At 46.4% G+C, this 21,701-nt stretch overlaps 1 protein-coding gene across 2 annotated transcripts in view; it reads left to right on the plus strand.

The window, feature by feature from the left end:
• LOC120764900 (transportin-1-like) overlaps window positions 1-21,059 on the plus strand; it is a 140,131-nt gene extending 119,072 nt beyond the window's left edge. For both annotated transcript variants that reach the window (XM_040089025.2, XM_040089026.1), the window contains exons 24-25: window positions 4,984-5,126; window positions 20,691-21,059. In XM_040089025.2, coding sequence (XP_039944959.1) covers window positions 4,984-5,091 — 108 coding nt within the window. In that variant the 3' untranslated portion in view covers window positions 5,092-5,126; window positions 20,691-21,059. The remainder of the gene's footprint in view (window positions 1-4,983; window positions 5,127-20,690) is intronic.
• Window positions 21,060-21,701: the final 642 nt, after the last annotated feature.

The raw sequence follows: 21,701 nt of genomic DNA on the forward strand, positions 1-21,701 counted from the left end.
TGCATGAGCTGCCAGTGTTGAGATCTGATATATACCCTAATTGTATCACATTTTATAAAAGCAAGATAGCCGAATACTGTAACTGAAGCTCAATTGCTAAAATTGTCATGTAAGATAATTTTTTAAAAGTGCTCCTTTTGTTGTACCTGAACATTCTCAGATTTTTTTTGGTATTTTCTTGGCAGGTGGCAAATCAGACTCTTTGGGTTAGGAAAGAGAGGTGAATCTGTCTGTGGAAGGTCTCTTTCAGGGAGAAAAGCAGTAACTGAACTCGTGACACTGTAATATTATTGCTACATGCTGTTTAAGAACAGCTCTGCTTGAGAAAGTTGTGTTGAGGGTGAACTCAGTATCATGAGCTTTAACATTGACATTGCCTTTTTTGTGAGGATGTTTTCATGATGGACTTCCACTATTGAGTACCCTTGAGTTTAAAAAAGAAAAACAAACCAAAGCTTTAGAGACTCTGCATTATTTTCTATTAATAGGAGCTAAAATACTAAGACCTTTTTGACAGTGTCATTAAATTTTTGTAGCTTTCAGTTAATTTATTACATTGGAGGGTCCAGACTGAAACCTGTAGATTTGATTATTTATTTTTTTCCCCTCTTATGCTGTGGATCCCTGTTCTTTCAAAACACAAAAGATTTTAATAGCTTCCTTTTTAGTAACAGTTTTCTACAGGTTCCATGGAAAAAACACAGCTCTCACAGGATAGTTCTGTTTTTTGCAAGAAATTGACAGGCATTCATTCTGTCAAATGCTGGTGGTGGTTCTGGCTCAGCTTTCCTTCAAGAACATATTACAGGTTAAAAAAAAAAAAAAGTGAACTCAGTAATCTTAACATATAAACTATGTCAGTTTACAAAATGCTTAGCCTAATTCTAGGTTGTGACCATAGTCACTAAAACTACATACACACACACATTTGTATTTGTATTTGTATTTATATTTATATTTATATTTATATTTATATTTATATTTATATTTATATTTATATTTATATATTTTATGCTAATCTGTGTGTGTAGCTTTATTATATATGTCACCCTTAACTGAAATGTTGGGGTTTTTTCCTTTAAGAAAGACATTAGAATTATAGAATCACAAAAAGGTTTGGGTTGGAAGAGACTTTTAAGATCATCTAGTTCCAACCTACCGCCACAGCCAGAAACACCTTTCACTAGACCGGGTTGCTCAATGTTCCATCCAACTTGACCTTGAACCTTGGCCAGGGATAGGGAGTCCTCAACCTCTCTGGGCAACCTGTTCCAGTGTCTCATCACCTTCACAGCGTCTAATCTAAACCTGCCCTCTTTCAATTTGAAGTCATTCTCCCTTGTCCTATGACTCCATGTCCTTGTGAAAAGTCCCTCTCCAGCTCTCTTACAAGCCCCCTTTAGGTACTGGAATGTGCTCTAAGGTCTCCTTGGGGCCTTCACTTCTCCAGGCTGAACAACCCCAACTCTCTCAGCCTGTCTTCATAGAAGAGGGGCTCCAGCCCTCTGATCAGCTTGGTGGCCTCCTCTGGACTTGCTCCAACAGGCAAACATCTTTCTTGTGTTGAGGACCCCAGAGCTGCATGCAATACTCAAGTGGGGTCTCAGGAGAGCAGAGTAGAAGGGGAGAATCCCCTCTCTCCACCTGCTGGCCATGCTGCTTTGGATGCAGCCCAGGATACAGTTGGTATCTGGGCTGCAAGTCTATATTGCTGAGTCATGTCAAGCTTTTTGTCCACAAACACAACTTGTATAAACTCCCTCTCCATCTTTCTTCAGGTACCAGAAGGTTGCAATTCGGTCACCCCAAAGCCTTCTGTTTTCCAGGCTGAACAACCCCAGCTCTCTCAGCACATCTTTGTAGGAGAGGTGCTCTGTCCCTCTAATCATCTTGATGGCCTCCTCTGGACTCTCTCCAACGGGTCCATGTGCTTCCTGTGCTGGGGACCCCAGAGTTGGATGCAGTACTCCAGGTGGGGTCTCACCAGAACAGAGGGACAGAATCCCTTCCGTTGACCTGCTGGTCACACCTCTTGATGTAGCCCAGAATACAATTGGCTTTCTGTGCTGCAAGGACACATTGCCAGCTCATGTCCAGCCTCTCATCCAACAGCATCCCCAGGTCCTTTTTGGCAGGGCTGCTCTCAATCTGTTCATCACCCAGCCTGTGTTGATACTGGGGGTTGCCCTGACCCAGGTGTAGCACCAACACTTGGTCTTTTTAAACCTCATGTGATTCCCATGGGCAATGGGACTTGGACTTGATGAATTTCATGAGGTTCACACAAACCCACCTCTCAAGCCTGTCCAGGTCCCTCTGGATGCCATCCCTTCCCTCCAGTGTGTCTACTCCACCACACATCTTGGCGTCACTGGCAAACTTGCTGAGGGTGCACTCAATCCCACTGTGCATGTCACTGACACGGATTTTAAACAGTGTTGGTCCCAACACTGACCCCTGAGGACACCACTTATCACTGGTCTCCACTTGGACATTGAGCTGTTGACCACACTTTGAGTATGACCATCCAGCCAATTCCTTATCCACTGGGTGGTCCACCCATAAAATCCATGTCTCTTCAGTTTAGAGCCCAAGATGTCATGTGAGACAGTGTCAAATGCTTTGCACAAGTCCAGGTAGATGATATCAGTTGCTCTTCCCTCATCCACCACTACTGCAACCTCATCATATAAGGCCACCAAATTTTTAAGGCTTGTTTTGCCTTTGGCTGTCAGCAATCACCACCTTATTTTTCATGTGCCTTAGCATAGTTTCCAGGAGGATCTGCTCCATGACCCTGCCTGGCATCAAGGCGAGACTGACTGACCTGTAGTTCTCTGGGGCTTCCTTATTTCCCTTTTAAAAAAGGGATTTATGTGTCCCCTTTTCCAGTCAGGGGAAACTTCACTGAACTGCCATAACTTCTTAAATATGATGGATAGTGGCTTAGCCACTTCCTTGGCCAGTTCCCTCAGGACCAGTGGATGTATCTCGTCAGGTCCCATGGACTTGTGCACCTTCAGGTACCCTAAATGGTTTCAAACCCAGTCTCAACCCCTGCTTTCATCTTCTGCAACTTGAACAGTTTATCTGGAACGCTTGTTGGTGAAGACTGAGGGAAAAAAGTCGTTGAGTACCTCAACCTTCTCCATGTCCTGGGTAACCAGGTCTCCCGTATCCTTCCTGAGAGGACCCACCTTTTCCCCAATTTTTCCTTTATCTCTGATGTACCTAAAGAAGCTTTTTTTTTTGTTACCCTTGATGTCCTTGGACAGGTTTAATTCTATCAGGGCTTAAGCTATCCTAACCTGATCCCTGACTGTTTGGACAATCTCTGTATTCCTCCCAGGCTACCTTTCCCTGCTTCCACCCTCTGTAAGCTACCTGTTTGTGTTTAAGTTTGTCCAGGGGCTCCTTGTTCATCCACACAGGTGTTCTTCCCTGATTTCCTCTTTGTTGGAATGCATTGCTCTTGAATCTGGAGGAGATAATCCTTGAATATCATCCAGCTCTCTTGGGCCCCTCTTCCCTCCAGGGCTCTATCCCATAGCACTCTACCAAGCAGATCCCTGAAGAGGCCAAAGTCAGACCTCCTGAAATCCAGGGCAGTGAACTTGTGCACCCTCTTTGCTGCCTCAAGGGTCTTGAACTCCCCCATTCCATGGTCACTGCAGCCAAGGCTGCCTTTGAGCTTCACATTCCCCACCAGCCCCTCCTTGTTGGTGAGAACAAGGTCCAGCATAGCACCTCTCCTCATGGACTCCTCTTTCACTTGGAGAAGGAAGTTGTCATCAGCACATTCCAGGAACCTTATGGATTGTCTGTGTCATCCCTCCAACAGATGTCAGGGTGGTTGAAGTCCCCCATGAGGACCAGGGCTTGTGAACGTGAGGCCACTCCTATCTGTCTGCAGAAATCTCATCAGCTCAGTCTTCCTGGTTGAGTGGCCTGTAGCAGACCCCCCCTATAATGTCACCTGTCCTTGCCCTCCCTTTAATCCTGACTCACAAGCTCTCAGTCAATTCCTCATCCATCCCCAGGCAGAGCTCCATGCACTCTAGATGGTCATTGACATAGAGGGCAACACACCCTCCTCATCTCCCCTGGCCTATCCTTCCTAAAGAGCCTGTATCCTTCCATTTCAGTACTCCAGTCATAGGAATCATCCCACCACGTCTCTGTGATGCCAATAAGATCATAGTCTTTCTCCTCCTGTTAGTTCCCCATGCTGCATGCATTGGCATAGAGGCATTTATGTTGGGCACCAGATGAAGCTGACTTTCTGTCTGGAGTGGCTGGAATTCCTTTGTGCTATCCTTCAGGTTCTCTCCTGCTGACCTTTGATCTTTCTTCAGGCTCTGGGCATCTCTTGCTGACTCCAGCATCTATCTGCTATGAGTGAGATGGCGTGCTATCCCACACCTTATCAATGTTAAACCTGATGATGTCCCTCTAGTTTAAAGCCCTGGCAATAAGCCCTGCTAGCTCCTGACTCAAGACCCTCTTCCTCCTTTGAGAAAGATGAATCTCATCTGCAGTCAGCAAGCCAGGTGCCATGTAGGCCATCCCATTATCAAAGAAACCAAAATTTTGGCAGTAACACCAGTCATGGAGCCATGCATCAGTAGACTGGGTCCATCTGGTTTTTTCAATGTCACTGCCTGCACCTAGAAGAACAGAGGAAAAAACCTGTGCTCCTGCTTCCCTCACCAACCATCCCTAGGCCTTAAAGTCTCTTTTGATCCCCCTCGAACTGTGCTTTGTGACTTCATTGCCATAGTAGTCCAAAGGCCAAAACAGGCTAGGAAGTTTCCTGGACTTCCTTTTTCTCTTAGTACCATTTAAATATTAAATTGAGAAATTCAAATGAACAGATACAGAATCCAACAGTTTATGGATTTCTGCATATGCTGTTAGTAAATAATGACCATGTATCTACTGTTTAATGATTATCTTGATATCCCTCCCTCCTCTCATTTGCAGATTCTTCATGGATTTAAAAATCAAGTTGGGGATGAGAATTGGAGGCGTTTCTCTGACCAGTTTCCTCTTCCCTTAAAAGAGCGCCTTGCAGCTTACTATGGAGTTTAACCTTATGCACTGTGGCTGCAGTCCCATAATTAGAGGTAAGCACACAAATCTTCTGTCTTGGTTTGAAAAGACAGGTATCTGCTAGGGAGAGGCAGGGCCTCTCTAGGAATGGGGAATTCTAATCTTTTCCCTCCGTGTTATAATTTGGAAGATTAAAAAAAACTTTTCAGTCAGAACTATGGGGAAAGGAATAACAGTCCTTTACTAGTAAATATAACAGGACAAACAAACAACAACAGCAATAACAACAACAATAATAATAATAATAATAATAATAGTAATAATAATAATAAACAGAACCAAGAACCCCGAGGGCTTTGTCTCACAAGTCCCGGGCAGTCTGATCCTTTGGGACCTTGAGAGCACTAAGCTGAAACAGTGGAAAAAACTCCAGGGGGTGATGGCTGGAAACGGTGGGTTGTCCCGGCAGGCAGGGGGCTGACCCGGCAGGCAAAGTGAGCAGTGCTGAAGAAGCTGTGATGGCTGGACAGGGGCTGACCCAGCTCCAGCAGGGCAGGCGAAGAACTCCGAATTCCTGAGCGCTCTGGCAGATGATAGAATTTCCAGGACTGGACCCTCAGTTAACAGTGGACTCCTCACACAGCCAGCAGATGTCCGACCATCTTCTCCGGAAAACCGAGAGCAGAAAACCACCACCCTTAGCTCCCAGAGCCCCAGAGCCTTCCCCCCCTCCCCTCCCAAACTAAGTGATCTACTTCTTTTGTGCGGGTCAAGCACCCTTTAAGTATCAGTATTTAGTCTCCTAGCAACTTATGGGGGGGAAAAATTCCACAGGAAAACTTAACCCCAACATTATCCACCCCGAATTTTTTCCCCATACCAACATATTATATTGAATTTAAACCTTTAAATAATATACATATATACATATGAATATGGATACAGTCACAGTGTTCACTGAAAAACAAGGTCCCCTTGAGGTATGCAGCGGGTCTCTCCATCCTTTTGCATCACCCACCAGGTGCAGCCAGGTCCCTGAGCAAAAACAAGCCCACGAGCAGGATTGTCTTTGCTGGAGGCAGAATTAATCCCAACAGTTTTTCCCAGCATACCTCTCATGTGCACCACTGGAACCTTATCTCCATCTCTTGTTTTCAGGGGCTAAGATTGGGCAGGACCTGCTCGTTTGGTGGAACCTTGAGTGTTCACTAACCAGGTGGCCTTTGCTAAATTAATCTCCCAGTTCTTGCAAGTCCCCCCACCCAGTGCCTTTAAGGTGGTTTTAAGCAGGCCATTGTACCGTTCAACTTTCCCAGCAGCTGGAGCATGATAAGGAATATGGTACACCCACTCAATGCCATGTTCTCTAGCCCAGGTATTTATAAGGCTATTCTTGAAATGGGTCCCATTGTCGCACTCAATCCTCTCAAGGGTGCCATGTCTCCACAGGATTTGCTTTTCAAGGCTTAGGATGGTGTTCCGGGCAGTAGCATGGGGCACAGGGTAGGTCTCTAACTATCCAGTGGTGGCTTCCACCATGGTCAGCACATAGCACTTGCCTTGGCAGGTTTGGGGAAGGGTGATGTAGTCAATCTGCCAGGCCTCCCCATACTTATACTTGGACCATCGCCCGCCATACCATAGGGGCTTCACCCACTTGGCCTGCTTGATTGCAGCACATGTCTCACAGTCATGGATAACCTGAGAAATACTGTCTATGGTTAAATCCACCCCTCGGTCTTGTGTCCACTTATAGGTGGCATCTCTACCCTGATGACCTGAGGCATCATGGGCCCATTGAGCTAGGAACAACTCTCCCTTGTGTTGCCAATCTAAGTCTATCTTTGATACCTCTATCTTTGCAGCCTGATCTACCTGCTCATTGTTTCAGTACTCCTCATTAGCTCTACCTTCGGGGACATGGGCATCTACATGTCAGACTTCCACAGGTAGCTTCTCTACCCTGGTAACAATGTCTTTCCACTCTTCAGCAACCCAAATTGGTTTTCCCCTACATTGCCAGTTGGCCTTTTTCCACTTCTCCATCCATCCCCACAGAGCATTGGCTACCATCCACAAATCAGTGTAGAGGTAGAGCTTTGGCCACTTCTCTCTTTCAGCAATGTCCAGGGCCAGTTGAACAGCTTTGAGTTCAGCAAGTTGACTCGATCCACCTTCTCCTTCAGTGGCTTGTGCAGCCTGTCATGTGGGTCTCCATATGGCTGCTTTCCACTTCCGGTTCATCCCTAGGATGCGGCTGGAACAGTCAATGAAAAGAGCATAGCGTGTTTCTTCTGCTGGCAGTTGGTTGTATGGTGGAGCTTCTTCAGCACGTGTCACTTGTTCCTGCTGCTCTTCATCTGTGAGAACAAAGTTTTCACCTTCCGGCCATTTTGTACTTATCTCCAAAATCCCAGGGCGATTTGGGTTTCCAATGTGGGTGCACTGAGTGATGAGGGCAATCCATTTGCTCCATGTGGTGTCAGTGGCATGATGGGTGGAGGGAACCTTTCCTTTAAACATCCACCCCAGCACCGGTAGTCGAGGTGCCAGCAGGAGTTGTGCTTCTGTGCCAATCACCTCTGAGGCAGCTTGAACTCCTTCATAGGTGGCCAAGATTTCCTTCTCTGTTGGAGTGTAGTTGGCTTCGGACCTTCTGTAGCTTTGGCTCCAGAATCCCAGTGGTCGGCCCCGAGTCTCCCCAGGCACCTTCTGCCAAAGGCTCCAGGACAAACCATTGTTCCCGGAGGCAGAGTAGAACATGTTCTTCACCTCTGGTCCTGTCCTGACTGGGCCAAGGGCTACTGCATGAGCGATCTCCTGCTTGATCTGGGCAAAGGCTTGTTGCTCCTCAGGGCCCCAGTGGAAATCATTCTTCTTGCGGATAACCAGGTAGAGAGGGCTCACAATCTGGCTGTACTCAGGAATGTGCATTCTTCAAAAACCTATGGTGCCTAGGAAAGCTTGTGTTTCCTTCTTGCTGGTTGGTGGAGACATCGCAATGATCTTGTTGATGACCTCAGTGGGAATCTGACGCCGTCCATCCTTCCACTTTACTCCCAGGAACTGGATCTCTCGGGCAGGTCCCTTGACCTTGCTCTGCTTGATGGCAAAACTGGCTTCCAGAATTTGGATGATCTTCTCTCCTTTCTCAAACACTTCCTTTGCCGTGTTCCCCCACACAATGATGTCATCGATATACTGTAGATGTTCCGGAGCCTCGCCCTTTTCCAGTGCAACCTGGATCAGTCCATGGCAGATTGTGGGGTTGTGTTTCCACCCCTGGGGCAGTCGGTTCCAGGTGTACTGCATGCTCCATCCAGGTGAAAGCAAACTGAGGCCTGCATTCTGCAGCCAGAGGAATGGAGAAAAATGCATTAGCAATGTCAATTGTGGCATACCATTTTGCTGCCTTGGACTCCAGCTCGTACTGGAGTTCCAGCATGTCCAGCACAGCAGCACTTAATGGTGGAGTCACTTCATTCAAGGCATGGTAGTCCACGGTCAATCTCCATTCTCCATCAGACTTGCGCACAGGCCAAATGGGGCTGTTGAAGGGTGAGTGGGTTTTGCTGACCACCCCTTGGGTCTCCAGCTCACGGATCATCTTGTGGATGGGGATCACGGCATCTCGATTTGTCCGATACTGTCTGCGGTGCACCGTCGAGGTGGCAACTGGCACTCGTTGCTCTTCTACCTTTAAGAGTCCTACTGCAGATGGGTCCTCTGATAGTCCAGGCAAGCTATTCAATTTCTTAATGCCCTCTACCTCCACAGCAGCTATTCCAAAAGCCCACCTGAGTCCTTTAGAGTCTTTGTAATAGCCATTCCGGAGGAAGTCTATGCCTAAAATATGCGGGGCCCCTGGGCCAGTCACAATTGGATGTTTCTGCCACTCCTTCCCAGTCAGGCTCACCTCGGCTTCCAACAGAGTCAATTCCTGTGATCCCCCCGTCACCCCGGCAATGGAAATAGGTTCTTTTTCCCCACATATTCCAATGGTATCAGGGTACACTGCGAACCAGTATCAACTATAGCTTCATATTTCTGTGGCTCTGATGTGCCAGGCCATCAGATCCGCACCGTCCAAAAGACTCGGTTTTCCCGTGCCTCTCCCTGGCTAGTGGCAGGACCCCTCTAGCACTGGTCATTATTCCCTTCCTGACCACACATGGTAGAGGTTCCTTCAAAGGGGTCTGACATATCATCCTCACTTCTATAATACCTGGCAGCCTGGTCATGGGATGCTGAGGCTACCTTCATCTTAGTGGGACCCCCTCGGTTAGTGTTTCTCTCCTTGCACTCACACACCCATGCTGCCAGGGCAGAAGTGGGTTTCCCATCCCACCTTCCCATGTCTTCCCCATGGTCATGCAGAAAGAACCACAGGTCAGCTTGTGGGGTGTACCCTCTCTCTCTAGCTGGGGACCATTGAGCTCTGACTCTGGGGCCTGTAACTCGCACCGGTGCCACATGGGAACTGTTCCTCCTCATCTCCTCCATCTTCTCCCTTATCTCCTTTCTGAGTTCCTTAGCCAGGGCAGAGACCTGAGCCTGCATTGGGCCACTGATCATACTCTTGTAATTTCTGAGCTTGTTGACTACAGAACCCACTGTCTCTCGGTTGTTATTGGCATTAAAGGTTGCAATGAATGTGGTTGCAATGAGATGGTCCTAGAGTTGCCAGATTCCACAGCATTTGCCCTGTGCACTTGACTTTGTCGGGGTCATTATCATGCTGTCCACCCCTCCCAAAGAGTACCTCCAATACTGCCACTTCTCTCAGCTGTTGGATCCCTTCCTCAAGGGTCTTCCAGCGCATTCTATGATGGTGCTCCGGCATTCTGTCTCTGTGGACAAACCTCTCTTGTACACTCATTAAAAGCTGCTCCCAAAGGGAAAGGGGCCCTGGCTCCCTTACGAATACCTGATTCACACCTGAGTCCTGGGTCAAGGGTCCCAAATTCCTTGCCTCACCACTATCTAGTTGCACGCCTATACCTATAAGGTCCCAGACCCGAAGTAACCAGGTTGTATAAGCCTCACGTCCTCATCTTGCAAGATCTTTTTGCAGATTACGGTGACTTTCATGTCAGGGACTCAGTGATGATCTCAACCTCTGACTCCCCTGTGGGTTGTGAGGGCCCTCCTTTCTTATCCTTGTTACCTGGGTGCTCTGATTTCACCTTACACTTCTTTGTTTCCACAGGGGCAACTGCTGCTGGCTGTGGCTACCCCTGTGGTTCAGATAGAACCTGGACGGTTGTAATGTCTGTGGGTTCCACTGCTGCACCATCAGACTCTCCTTTGTCGGGGCAGGGGGAGGGTTTCTTAGCAGCTGGGGCTAATGAGGCTTCTACAGGGGGAAGGTACTCTCTCAGCATCTGGCCCATCTCACGGATCTCCTTCACCCAATCTGGGTGGTTTATTTCTGAGGCAGGCTGTGGGGCAGGGTCAGGCTGTGGGGCAGTATCCTTATGCCCTAGGGTAGGTATCAGGGTGGTTATCTAGGTCAATCTCCCCTTATCTTTAAATGCTGAACAGAACAGGCATACCAGCAACACCAGCCACTGTATGATATCATTAACATTCAGTGATTTGAACCCTTCAAAAACTGGTGGGGTAGACCCAAAGAGCTGGGTGAAGGGTTGGGAAAAAATTTCCCACAGTGTCATTTCTTCACAGCAGGTACTGTTGTTAAAGTAACCCCAAAAACACACAGTTAGTGTATGATAGCCCTGAATCTATGTGCCCGCCTTCCAGAGGAAATTAAAAATCCACAAATTCCTCACCTTGTTAACCCATATAGCAAACTGGATGACACCCACAGTAGCCTTAGTTATAGGACCCATGTTAAGGTAAGGGCCCGCAAATGGGAGAAATACAGCCACCACCACATGCCACCCGAACCAGGGTAAGCCAGACCACATGATATCCAGTACACAACAATGTAGGCACTTAAGAACTGTTAGTCCTTTTTCTCTCAATGCCCTTGTGCCCCACGTTGGGCACCAAATTCTGTCTCAGTTTGGAAGACAGGTATCTGCTAGGGAGAGGCAGGGCCTCTCTAGGAATGGGGAATTACAATCTTTTCCCTCCATGTTATTATAATTTGGAAGATTAAAAAAAACTTTTCAGTCAGAGCTATGGGGAAAGGAATAACAGTCCTTTACTAGTAAATATAACAGGACAAACAAACAACAACAGCAATAGCAATAATAATAATAGTAATAATAATAATAAACAGAACCAAGAACCCCGAGGGCTTTGTCTCACAAGTCCCGGGCAGTCTGATCCTTTGGGACCTTGAGAGCACTAAGCCGAAACTGGAAAAAACTCTGGGGGGTGATGGCTGGAAATGGTGGGTTGTCCCGGCAGGCAGGGGGCTGACCTGGCAGGCAAAGTGAGCAGTGCTGAAGAAGCTGTGATGGCTGGACAGGGGCTGACCCAGCTCCAGCAGGGCAGGCGAAGAACTCCGAATTCCTGGACGCTCTGGCAGATGATAGAATTTCCAGGACTGGACCCTCAGTTAACAGTGGACTCCTCACACAGCCAGCAGATGTCCGACCATCTTCTCCGGAAAACCGAGAGCAGAAAACCACCACCCTTAGCTCCCAGAGCCCCAGAGCCTTCCCCCCCCCCCCCCCCCCCAAACTAAGTGATCTACTTCTTTTGTGCGGGTCAAGCACCCTTTAAGTATCAGTATTTAGTCTCCTAGCAACTTATGGGGGGGAAAAATTCCACAGGAAAACTTAACCCCCAACATCTTCCTTGCTAAACAGAGCTGTATAACAAGTCTTCCTCCCTGTTTACATTATGTGAAACATAATTAATTCACTAGACTAAAATTTTTCAGATACATTGGAACAGGTACCTTTCCATACACACAGTAGTGTGTCAAGATAAGGTTGGAAATGTAGGTGTAACAATGTGCCTGTTTAGGTTTAATAAGCAAAATGATTATTGTAATCCTCAAGCCATCATACTAAAGTAACAGGCTCCCTTATGACTTATAAATTAGTCGATGATTGATGTGGTCTAAGGCAGGGATATTTCCCTAGAATAGGAAAGCAAGTTTGTTAAAGCACTTTAGCAATGAGAAGTTGAATACATTCATAACCACATACTATATTACCTTGGCATTGAATAAAGAATGTTATGTTAATCATAGAACAATAGAATATCCTAAGTTGGAAGAGACCCATCAGGATCACCAAGTCCAACTCCCAGCCCTGCACGGGACACTCCAGGAATCATACCATGTGCCTGAGAGCATTGTCCAAACACTTCTTGAACTCTGGCAGGCTTGGTGCTGTGACCTATTCCCTGGGCAGCCCAACCACTCTCTGGGTGAAGAACCTTTTCTAAATATCCAACCTAAACCTCCCCTGACACAGCTTCATGCCATTCCCTCGGATCCTGTCACTGGTCACTAGTGAGAAGAGAACAATGCCTGCCTCTCCTCTTCCCTCACGAGGAAGCTGTAGACTGCAATAAGGTCTACCCTCAGTCTCCTCCAGCCTGAACAAGCCAAGTGACCTCAGCCACTCCTTGTATGGCTTCTCTAGACTCTTTACCATCTTTGTTGCCATCCTTTGGACTGTCTCTAAAAGCTTTAGATCTTTCTTATATTGTGGTGCCCAAAACTGCACACAGGACTAGAGGTGAGGCTGCACCAGTGCAGAGCATAGTGGAACAATCCCCTCCCTTGCCTGGCTGGTGATGCTGTGCCTGATGCACCCCAGGACATGGTTGGCCCTCCTGGCTGCCAGTGCACTGCTGACTGAACTCCAACTACCCATCAACAAGGACCCCCAGGTCCCTTTCTGTAGCACTGCTCTCCAGCCTCTTGTTGTCCTGTTTGTCTGTACATGTAGGGTTTCCCCATCCCAGGTGCAGAATCCAGCACTTTTCTTTGTTGAACTCCATATGGTTGGTGATTGCCCATCCCTCTCATTTGTCCAGGTCTCTCTGCAGAGCCTCTCTGCCCTTGAGGGAGTCAATAGGTCCTCCCAGTTTAGTGCTATCAGCAATCTTAGTATCCCTTCAAATCCTGCATCCGTCATTTATCAAGATGTTGAAGAGAAATGAGCCTAGGATGAAGCCCTGCGGAGCCCCATTAGTTACTGGTCAGCAGCCTGATGTAACCCCATTTACTGTAACTCTTTGTGCCCAACCCATGAGCTAGTTGCTCACCCATTGCATGATGCGTTTATCCAGCTGTGTGCTGGACATTTTGTCCAGAAAGATACTGTGAGAGAATATTGAAAGCTTTACTGAAATTGCAAACAGATTTCTCTTGGTCAACTAGGTGGATTATCTTGTCATAAGAGGAAATTAAGTTTGACAAGCAGGACTTTCCTCTCATGAAGCCATGCTAGCTGTGACCCATGACTTGTCCTTGAGGTGTTTTTCATTTACTCCCAAAGTAACACTACAGCATTGGTGAATGGGGCAGAACAAATGACATAATCTACCTGGACTTATGCAAAGCATTTGGCACTGTCCTGTATGACATCCTTGTCTCCAAATTGGAGAGACATGGATTTGATGGACAGACCACTCAGTGGATAAAGAACTGGCTGAATAGCTACATGCAAAGAGTTGTGGTCAATAGCTCATTGTCCACATGGAGACCAGTGATGAGTGGTGTCCCTCAGGAGTCGGTACTGGGGCTGATACTGTTCAATGTCTTTGTTGGTGACATGGACAGTGGGATTGAGTGCACCCTCAGCAAATTTGCTGATGACACCAAGCTGTGTGGTGTGGTCAACATGCTGGAGGGAAGGGATGGCATCCAGAGGGACCTGGACAGGCTTGAGAGGTGGATCTGTGCAAACCTCATGAAGTTCAACAAGGCCGAGTTCAAGGTCTTACACCTGTATTGTGGCAATTCCAGACACATCTACACGTTGGGCGAAGTGATTGAGAGCAGCCCTGCAGAGGATTTGGGGGTGATGGTTTTGTTAAAAAACTCAACATGAGCTGGCAATGTGTGCTCGCAGCCCGGAAAACCAACAGAATCCTGGGCTGTATTCAAATGAGCATGACCAGCAGGTTGAAGGAGGTGACTCTCCCCTTCTACTCTGCTCTTGCGAAACCATCCCCCCCCTTGCGTACAGTTCTGTTGTCCCCAACATAAGGACACAGAACTGTTGGAGCAAGTCCAGAAGAGGCCACTAAGTTGATAAGAGGACTTAAGCACCTCACCTATGGAGACAGGCTGAAAAAGTTGGGGCTGTTAAACCTGGAGAAGGTTTTGTGGAGACCTCATAGCAACCTTCCAGTATCTGAAGGAGTCCTATAGGGAAGCCAAAGAGGAACTTTTTGTCAAGGATTGCAATGATTGCACAAGGAGCAATGAGTACAAATTGAAAGGGGAAATTTAGATTAGATAATAAAAGGAATTTTTTTACTGTGAGGGTGGTGAGACACTGGAACAGGTTGCCCAGGGAAGTTGTGGATGCCCCAACCTTGGCAGTGTTCAAAGCCAGGCTGGATAAGGCCTTGAGCAACCTGGTCTAGTGGGAGGTGTCCTTGCCCATGGCAGGGGGGGTTGAGACTAAATTATTTTTAAGGCCCATTCCAACCCCTTAACATTCTGTGACGCTATGATTGGTGTCAGTGTCCTGACTGTGTGGTCTATAGTAGACTCCCTTGATGACAACCACATTTTCTGTTTGTTCATTAATCTTGCCCAGAGGTTCTCAACTGTGCCATTGCCAACTGCAAGCTCCCTACATTTGCCTGTCCATTGCATACAGCGCCACCCTCCACCTTGCCTGCCCTGCCTATCTCCCCTGAAGAGCCTGTAACCATCCAACAAGGCACTCAAGTCACAGGACACATCCCACCAGGTTTCGCTTATGCCACTGTGTTGGGGTTTAGGAATAGTACTCCCCAATTCAGTGCCTCCACCAAGACTATTCCAAGGTAGATACCACTCACTCACTCCCCCCTTTCACCTTCCCCTTCCCTCTCCAGGGATGGAGTTGAGAATTGGAGGCACAAAAAGGTGAAAATCACAGGTCAAGATAAGAACAATTTACTGGAAACAGCAATGAGATAAGGAAACAGTAATACCAACTATTAATAACAAAAGATATAAAACAAAAAACTTATTTACATAGAAAGTCAAACAATACTGGATCATTTCACCTGCCACTGGAGAGGAGAGAGCGAGTCCCTACTCCCCTCACAAGTGAGGCCTTCACAAATGAAGTGGGATGGTATCAAATAACATTAGGGTCTGGCCACGTCCCCCTGCTGGCTACTGTAAATAATTACCCATCCTGGCCAAAACTAGGACACAATGATGCTATACCTCAGGGACTGGGCCAAGGCTTTGAGCTCCTCTTGCTTGTTTCCTCATGCTGTGCTCATTGGTACAGAAACATTTCAAGTGTGGTTCATTGTAGACAATACCTTGACTTGTCTGTCTCTCTCTCCTGGAGCCCCAGCTCCATTTTTGCCTCGGCTAGCTTGAGAGAGAAACCACACCGGAAGGATTTTTTCCCTTCAGGGTCACAAAGATCCCAGAGAGGCTGGAACCTTTTACGTTAGAGAGAGCAGACGTCCATCGATGGCAAAAGGAAAGAGTCTGCCCTTGGTCCGGGGGGAACCACAGCTTTATTCTTGGGTCCTGCCCCCACAGGGTCCAGAGCTCAGTCCAGTCCCTGTCCCTGTCCCCATCCCAAGAGAGAGATACACGTGCTTCTCCTGGCTTTTACCCAGGGGGAAGGGGCTAGAGGCAGGGACAAACCACTACCCAATAAGGGATAAGGTGGGAGTGGAACAGAGTTGGATGACATTCCAGTGTGGGAGGATGGGCGGGGAGAAGGAGCAGGGACAAACCTCTTGATACATGGTGGTACAGAAGAAACCATTACAAAACCCAATATAAAAATGAAATACAATATAAACCCAAATAATGCACTGCAACATCTCCCTCTTTCTTATTAAATTGAGAAGGAGGAAGGCTCAGTCCGTGGGAGATGCTCAGAGTTCGGATCTTGAGTACCTTTAAAGCTGAAAAATAAAAATGACATCTAGTGCAAACAAACTGTCCAGAAAAACACTGTTAAGGGAAGATGATAATTAGAAGGAGAGGGTTTGGCGCTTTCTCCTTCTCCAGGCAGCACTGGCCACTTGTAGGGCTTCTGCAGGTGGCTTTGCACTTTTAGGGATGAAAGGTTTCACCCACTCAGCTGGCACCCACTTGAGACCTGAGGGAGTGGACACACAGGCATATCCATGACTCCAGGTGACCAGATCATGAGGACCCTCTATTTCTCTGGTTGCTGAATCCTTTACCATTACATCCGGTGACTTCTGTTGAAAAGCAGAACTGGTTAAAGCAGGATTAGTTAATTCAACATTTGCATTTTCCAGTTTTTTCTCCCCCCTCCTCGGACTTGCCCCATTTATGTCAGCATGCTGGGCAAGCTGGCGCTCACCTTTTAGTTTTTTGAAAAATTCCCTTTGGGCCCCCGAGACCCCCTGCCCCCATTATCCCAAAAGTCCAGAAATTGTCTCTTTAAAGGGCATTGAGATGCCCAATGTCCAGCCTGATCGCACAGGAGACACGTTGTTCTTCTCTTGGGCGGTGGTCATGGCACAGGCACAAGAGGCATGGTGTCTGCTGCGGCAGCTCTTTGCGGTGGTCTGAATGCATCTCTGGAACTGTGGCTTTGGTGAGCTGTCATGAAGGGAGCCTTCCTGGCACACACCTGGAGCATGTCATCTAAGGTTGGAGCTGGGTCCATGGGCAGGCTGAGGATGGCTGCCTTGCACTGTTCATTTGCATTGGTCAGCGCCATTTCCTCCAGGACCTGTTCCTGGGCTCCTTCTTTCTTTACCTGTAACTCGATAGCTCGGGTTAATCGCTCCACAAATGTTACAAAAGGTTCTGATGGAAGCTGCTTTATTTTACTGTAAGGTTGGAAAAGCCCATCAGGCTAGATTGAAAAGAATGCTTTGGAAGCAGCATCTTTGATGCGCTCCAAAACAGCTAAAGGAATTTCCTGAGCCTGCTTGAGTTCTTAGACCCATTCACCATCACCACATAGATGTTCTAATCGAATTGGCAAATTGTTATTATCAACAGCGGTTTCAGGATTTTGCCAAAGCTCTGCGAGTAAATCTCTTAATCTTTTTTTCCATGTGGAGTCCCAAAGCCTAAACTGTGTGGATGAAAGGAGGGAAGAAAAAAGCTGCCGGAGATCAAAGGGAACTATAGGATTCCCTGCTAAATTTGCTTTTAAAAGGCTGCAAAAGTATTCACTTTCACGTCCAAATTTGGCCTGAGCTTTGCAAAAATCCTGAGTCGCTTGTTGGGGGATGGGGTCCCAATCACCATGGACAACACCCCCCCTTTTTGACCGTCCATATGTGACAGGGGTAGCAGAAAAGCCGGGATCGGTTCCTGCTTCCAGGTTCCCGGCTCCCCGCCCCCCCCCCCTGCTCCGGGGCATGGGAACTGGAATTGAGGGTGGGGAAACTGGGAACCAGGAGCAGGGAGGGGCTGGAGGCTTGAGTCACAAGGGGCGGAGTCAGGGAGGGCAGAGGTTTGAGGGTAGGGGGCAGAGTCAGAGGAGAGGGCAGTGCTGGGGCAGCACTGAAGGGAAGGAGGGGTCTGGGGAGAGGAATGGGTTGCGAAAGGGATTGTGGGAAGGAGGGAGAGACAAAGAGAGAGGCTCCACATGGCTTGGGAGCACATGGCCTCTGCCATTTTGGGGAACAAAGGAGTCTCCACCATCTTGTGAACCCCCCACAGAACTGAAACTAGCTCGGGGATCACTAAAATGGGGATTTTGAGCGCCTGAACTGTCTGCAAAAGTAAACTGAACATGGTGTTTACAAACTGGGGAAGAAGGGAGGTTTGGGGAAGGGATTTTGGGGTCAGGAGAGGGAGAAACTGAGGGAACTGGGGAAAATCTAGAAGGAACTGGCTTTTTTTTCCCTTCATTTTGCTGTTGCAATGCAAGCCAAATTTGCAAGCTCCAGAGAGCAAAATTTGCAATTTCTGTACCCTTAGGAGTGCCTGATTCAGCCAATTTATTTGCAACAGACTCCCAAAATTCTGGGAAGCTTATTTGCTCTAATGAAACATGTGGAAAATGAGAAAACAACCACTGAATTAATTTTTTCAACTGTTTTTTTGAACAATGCGTCCCCTCATCATCCAAGGCAGTACAAATTTGGTAATAGACTCTTTTTTGAGACACAGTAGGCCTCGCACCCATTTTTGGCTCAGATTTTAAGTTTCTGTGTCCCCTTTAACTGCAACTGGGAAACCAAAAGGAAAAAAACCTCGCTGGAGAGAAAAAAAAAAAAAACTGGAGGAAAAACTGTTACTTTTTCCACCCCCGGGGCTGCACAGCTTAAACTGATTTTCTTTTAAAAGCACCCTGAAGGTTTGCTTTGAAAGCGAGAGCCTTCCCCCAAAGGAAAAATCCCTCCCTGAGGTTTAAGCCTCTGAAAGATTTTTCCTAAGATTCCCGAGTTAGGAATACTTACTAAATCCAGCATGCTGATGAACGATCTTCGCAGTCGCTCCCCTTTTCCTGAAACTGACCCTTTTGGTTCAAAAAGAGCTTCCAGTTTCTGTTCCCAGGGTCGGCTGTCCATGAACACGTGGTCACCTTCTCTGGGAGCAGCCTGCCATTCAGGGGGCTTCTTCGCAGCACTCCAATGGGTTTTTTAAGTCCAAAGGAAAAAACTACAGCCCTGGCCTGTGGAGTCCTGTGTTTCGGAGACTCCACAGCGAATGCCAAGCCTGACTGGTCTGTGTCTTTGCATGGGTGGGCTGCGTTTCGTGACTCATGTGCCTGCATGAGGTTCCTCAGCCACGTGCTCCACGCGTGGTTCTTCCAGCTTTCTGGGAGCCCCTCATGGCTTCAGGCCCCACCTGACCTCTCTCTCTCTCTCTCTCTCTCTCCCGGAGCCCCAGCTCCATTTTTGCCTCGGCTAGCTTGAGAGAGAAACCACACCAGAAGGACTTTTTCCCTTCAGGGTCCCAAAGATCCCAGAGAGGCTGGAACCTTTTACTTTAGAGATAGCAGGTGTCCGTCGATGGCAAAAGGAAAGAGTCTGCCCTTGGTCTGGGGGGAATCACAGCTTTATTCTGGGGTCCTGCCCCCGCAGGGTCCGGAGCTCAGTCCAGTCCCCATCTCTGTCCCCGTCCCAAGAGAGAGATCCACATGCTTCTCCTGGCTTTTACCCAAGGAGAGGGGCTAGAGGCAGGAACAAGCCACTACCCAATCAGGGATAAGGTGGGAGTGGAACAGAGTTGGATGACATTCCAGTGTGGGAGGATGGGCGGGGAGAAGGAGCAGGGACAAACCTCTTGATACATGGTGGTACAGAAGAAACCATTACAAAACCCAGTATAAAAATGAAATACAATATAAACCCAAATAATGCACTGCAACAATACCTTGTGTGACAGAATGAAGAATCTCACTGGCACTCAGTCCCTCAGATTTGGGTGTGCCATCCCACTGATCATCTCTGGCAAGCATGGTTTTGTCCCTTTCCCCATTTCAGTCTACTTAAAGCTCTATCAATGAGCCCCACTAACTCCAGTGCAAAAACCCTTTTTCCCCTCTGAGAAAAGTACATCCTGTCAGGTGTCAGCAGGCCTGGTGTTGTATGTAACCTGTAACTTTCCTGACTGTAGATATTGATGTTTTGTGCATGCTGATCTGTTTAATTTTTCCATGTTCCACTTTATGCACCAATTCACAATTGGTATAGTTCTGTCTGGAGAATGATTCAACTTCAGAAAAGAACAGTGACTGTGCACTCTAGAATACTTTTATTCTTATACTACTTTGCTTTGTATGCTGTTTGTTCACAATGTATAAATCAAGCTTTCTACATGTAGTGTGATACTGTGAAGAGATTATTATACTACTCAGGAAAAGAAGGCAAAATAAGTTTATTCATCCAGTCTTTCTATAAATTTGATATTTGCTCTAGAATGTTTGAGCTGAAATTATGAGTGAATCTTGCAATTCTGTTTTATTGTTGAATGGACAACTATTTAAAAGTCAGCCTAAGATTTGTCAGTCAGTGACATAAGTAACTGAATTACATTTTTATATGAACAATGGATTAAAAATGAACCATTTTCAAGCATTTACATATTTATAAATTTGGGAATTTTAGTTCTGAAATAAGTGGGTTTTTTTCATCCTCATGGAGAGGATTCCAAAGTGGTAAAATTGGCAATTAGTCTCAGCCATAGTGTCTCCTCAGTACAAAACATCTTGTTAAATCCTCCTAAAAGTGAAATTGTTAGGTTAGTAGAAGGTATCTTTAATAATCTTTCTCAAACTACCTCATAATCTTGTACTAAAAAGGCACAAGCTTGTTAGAATATATAGGACTGCTTTTATCTTAAATCTAAGCCACAATAGTGGAATTGTCAGTCTACCTTTAAAGTAGATGGTGTTGTTTCATGAATTTATTTGGTACAAATGGGCTCTTTTCTTAAAAGGGAAAATCTAGGCTTTTTACATTAAAGGTTGGCACCTACCACTTAAAGAAGGCAAAAAGCTCTTTGTTTATGCACTGATCTGTCAGTTAAGGTTCAAGATAAGATTTAACTATGCCTCTATCTTTTCTTTTTACAGGTCCTTCAGTCTGGGAGACTATGAGGGAGACTCTGCACCCAGGGAAAATGTTACCCTTTACTGGGGGGAAGGGTAAACCAGTAGGGAATACAGTACAGTCCCAACCCTACTGGGAGGGGTGGGAGGGAGGTGTTGCTGTATTAAGTCAATGTTGGGAAATGTTTTAACATCTGGAGCCTTTGTCGGTGGAAATAGTCTCCTATTACAACTCTGCACTGGATGTGAAGAAGAAAAAAAGTCTATTAACAAAAAAGCACATTCTGGATTATTGTGGGGAATTGTACCAAAATAAGAACCATATAATTGAACCATAGGGATACATAAAGAGGAAAACTATTTTACGCACAATAAAGGAAACCTACAAATGGAGGTCACAGACTGTAAAAGGCTTTCTTTTTTTCTTTTCTTTTTTTTTTTTTTTTTAAAGTAAGGATTTTCTACATTATTTCATCCTGCTTAATGGGACTCCTAGATAATTTGCATGTTAATGAAGAACTCAGATTAAGTTAGTACACTTAAAATGCAGCTTGTGTCAGTATTAGGAGCAGGCACTTGCAGTGTACAATATAGAAATCCCATCGAAAATTAATAGAGGTCAAGCTGGACAAAATTAAGAAACCTGCAAGCTGCAAATGAGTCACTCCTTTCATTTTTGGGGTAAGGGGAGGGACAAATCAAAGGAAAGATTCACATCTTAATTTTTACATTTAAAAAAGTTGAAGTAGCATCATTTGGTTATTGTAATTAATTAGCTTTAATTTCTAGAGTAAGGCATTATTCTTAACATGCAGTTTAAGGTTCAGGCATGCATTCTGGCTCATAGTGATCAGAGGTAATTTAAATTAGTGGGAAGGTAGCATGCTTGCATCCCATAGAGTGAAATTGGTATACATTTACCTATGTGGCACCAGTCTTATGTTGCAGTTTACCAATTCAATATAACCCTGCAGTTAAAATTCTTTTTCTGAGATTCTGTGGATCTTATTTTAATTAAGAATATAGTTATAAAGT

This window comes from Hirundo rustica, chromosome W (assembly GCF_015227805.2).
Source record: "Hirundo rustica isolate bHirRus1 chromosome W, bHirRus1.pri.v3, whole genome shotgun sequence".
Lineage (NCBI taxonomy): Eukaryota > Metazoa > Chordata > Aves > Passeriformes > Hirundinidae > Hirundo > Hirundo rustica.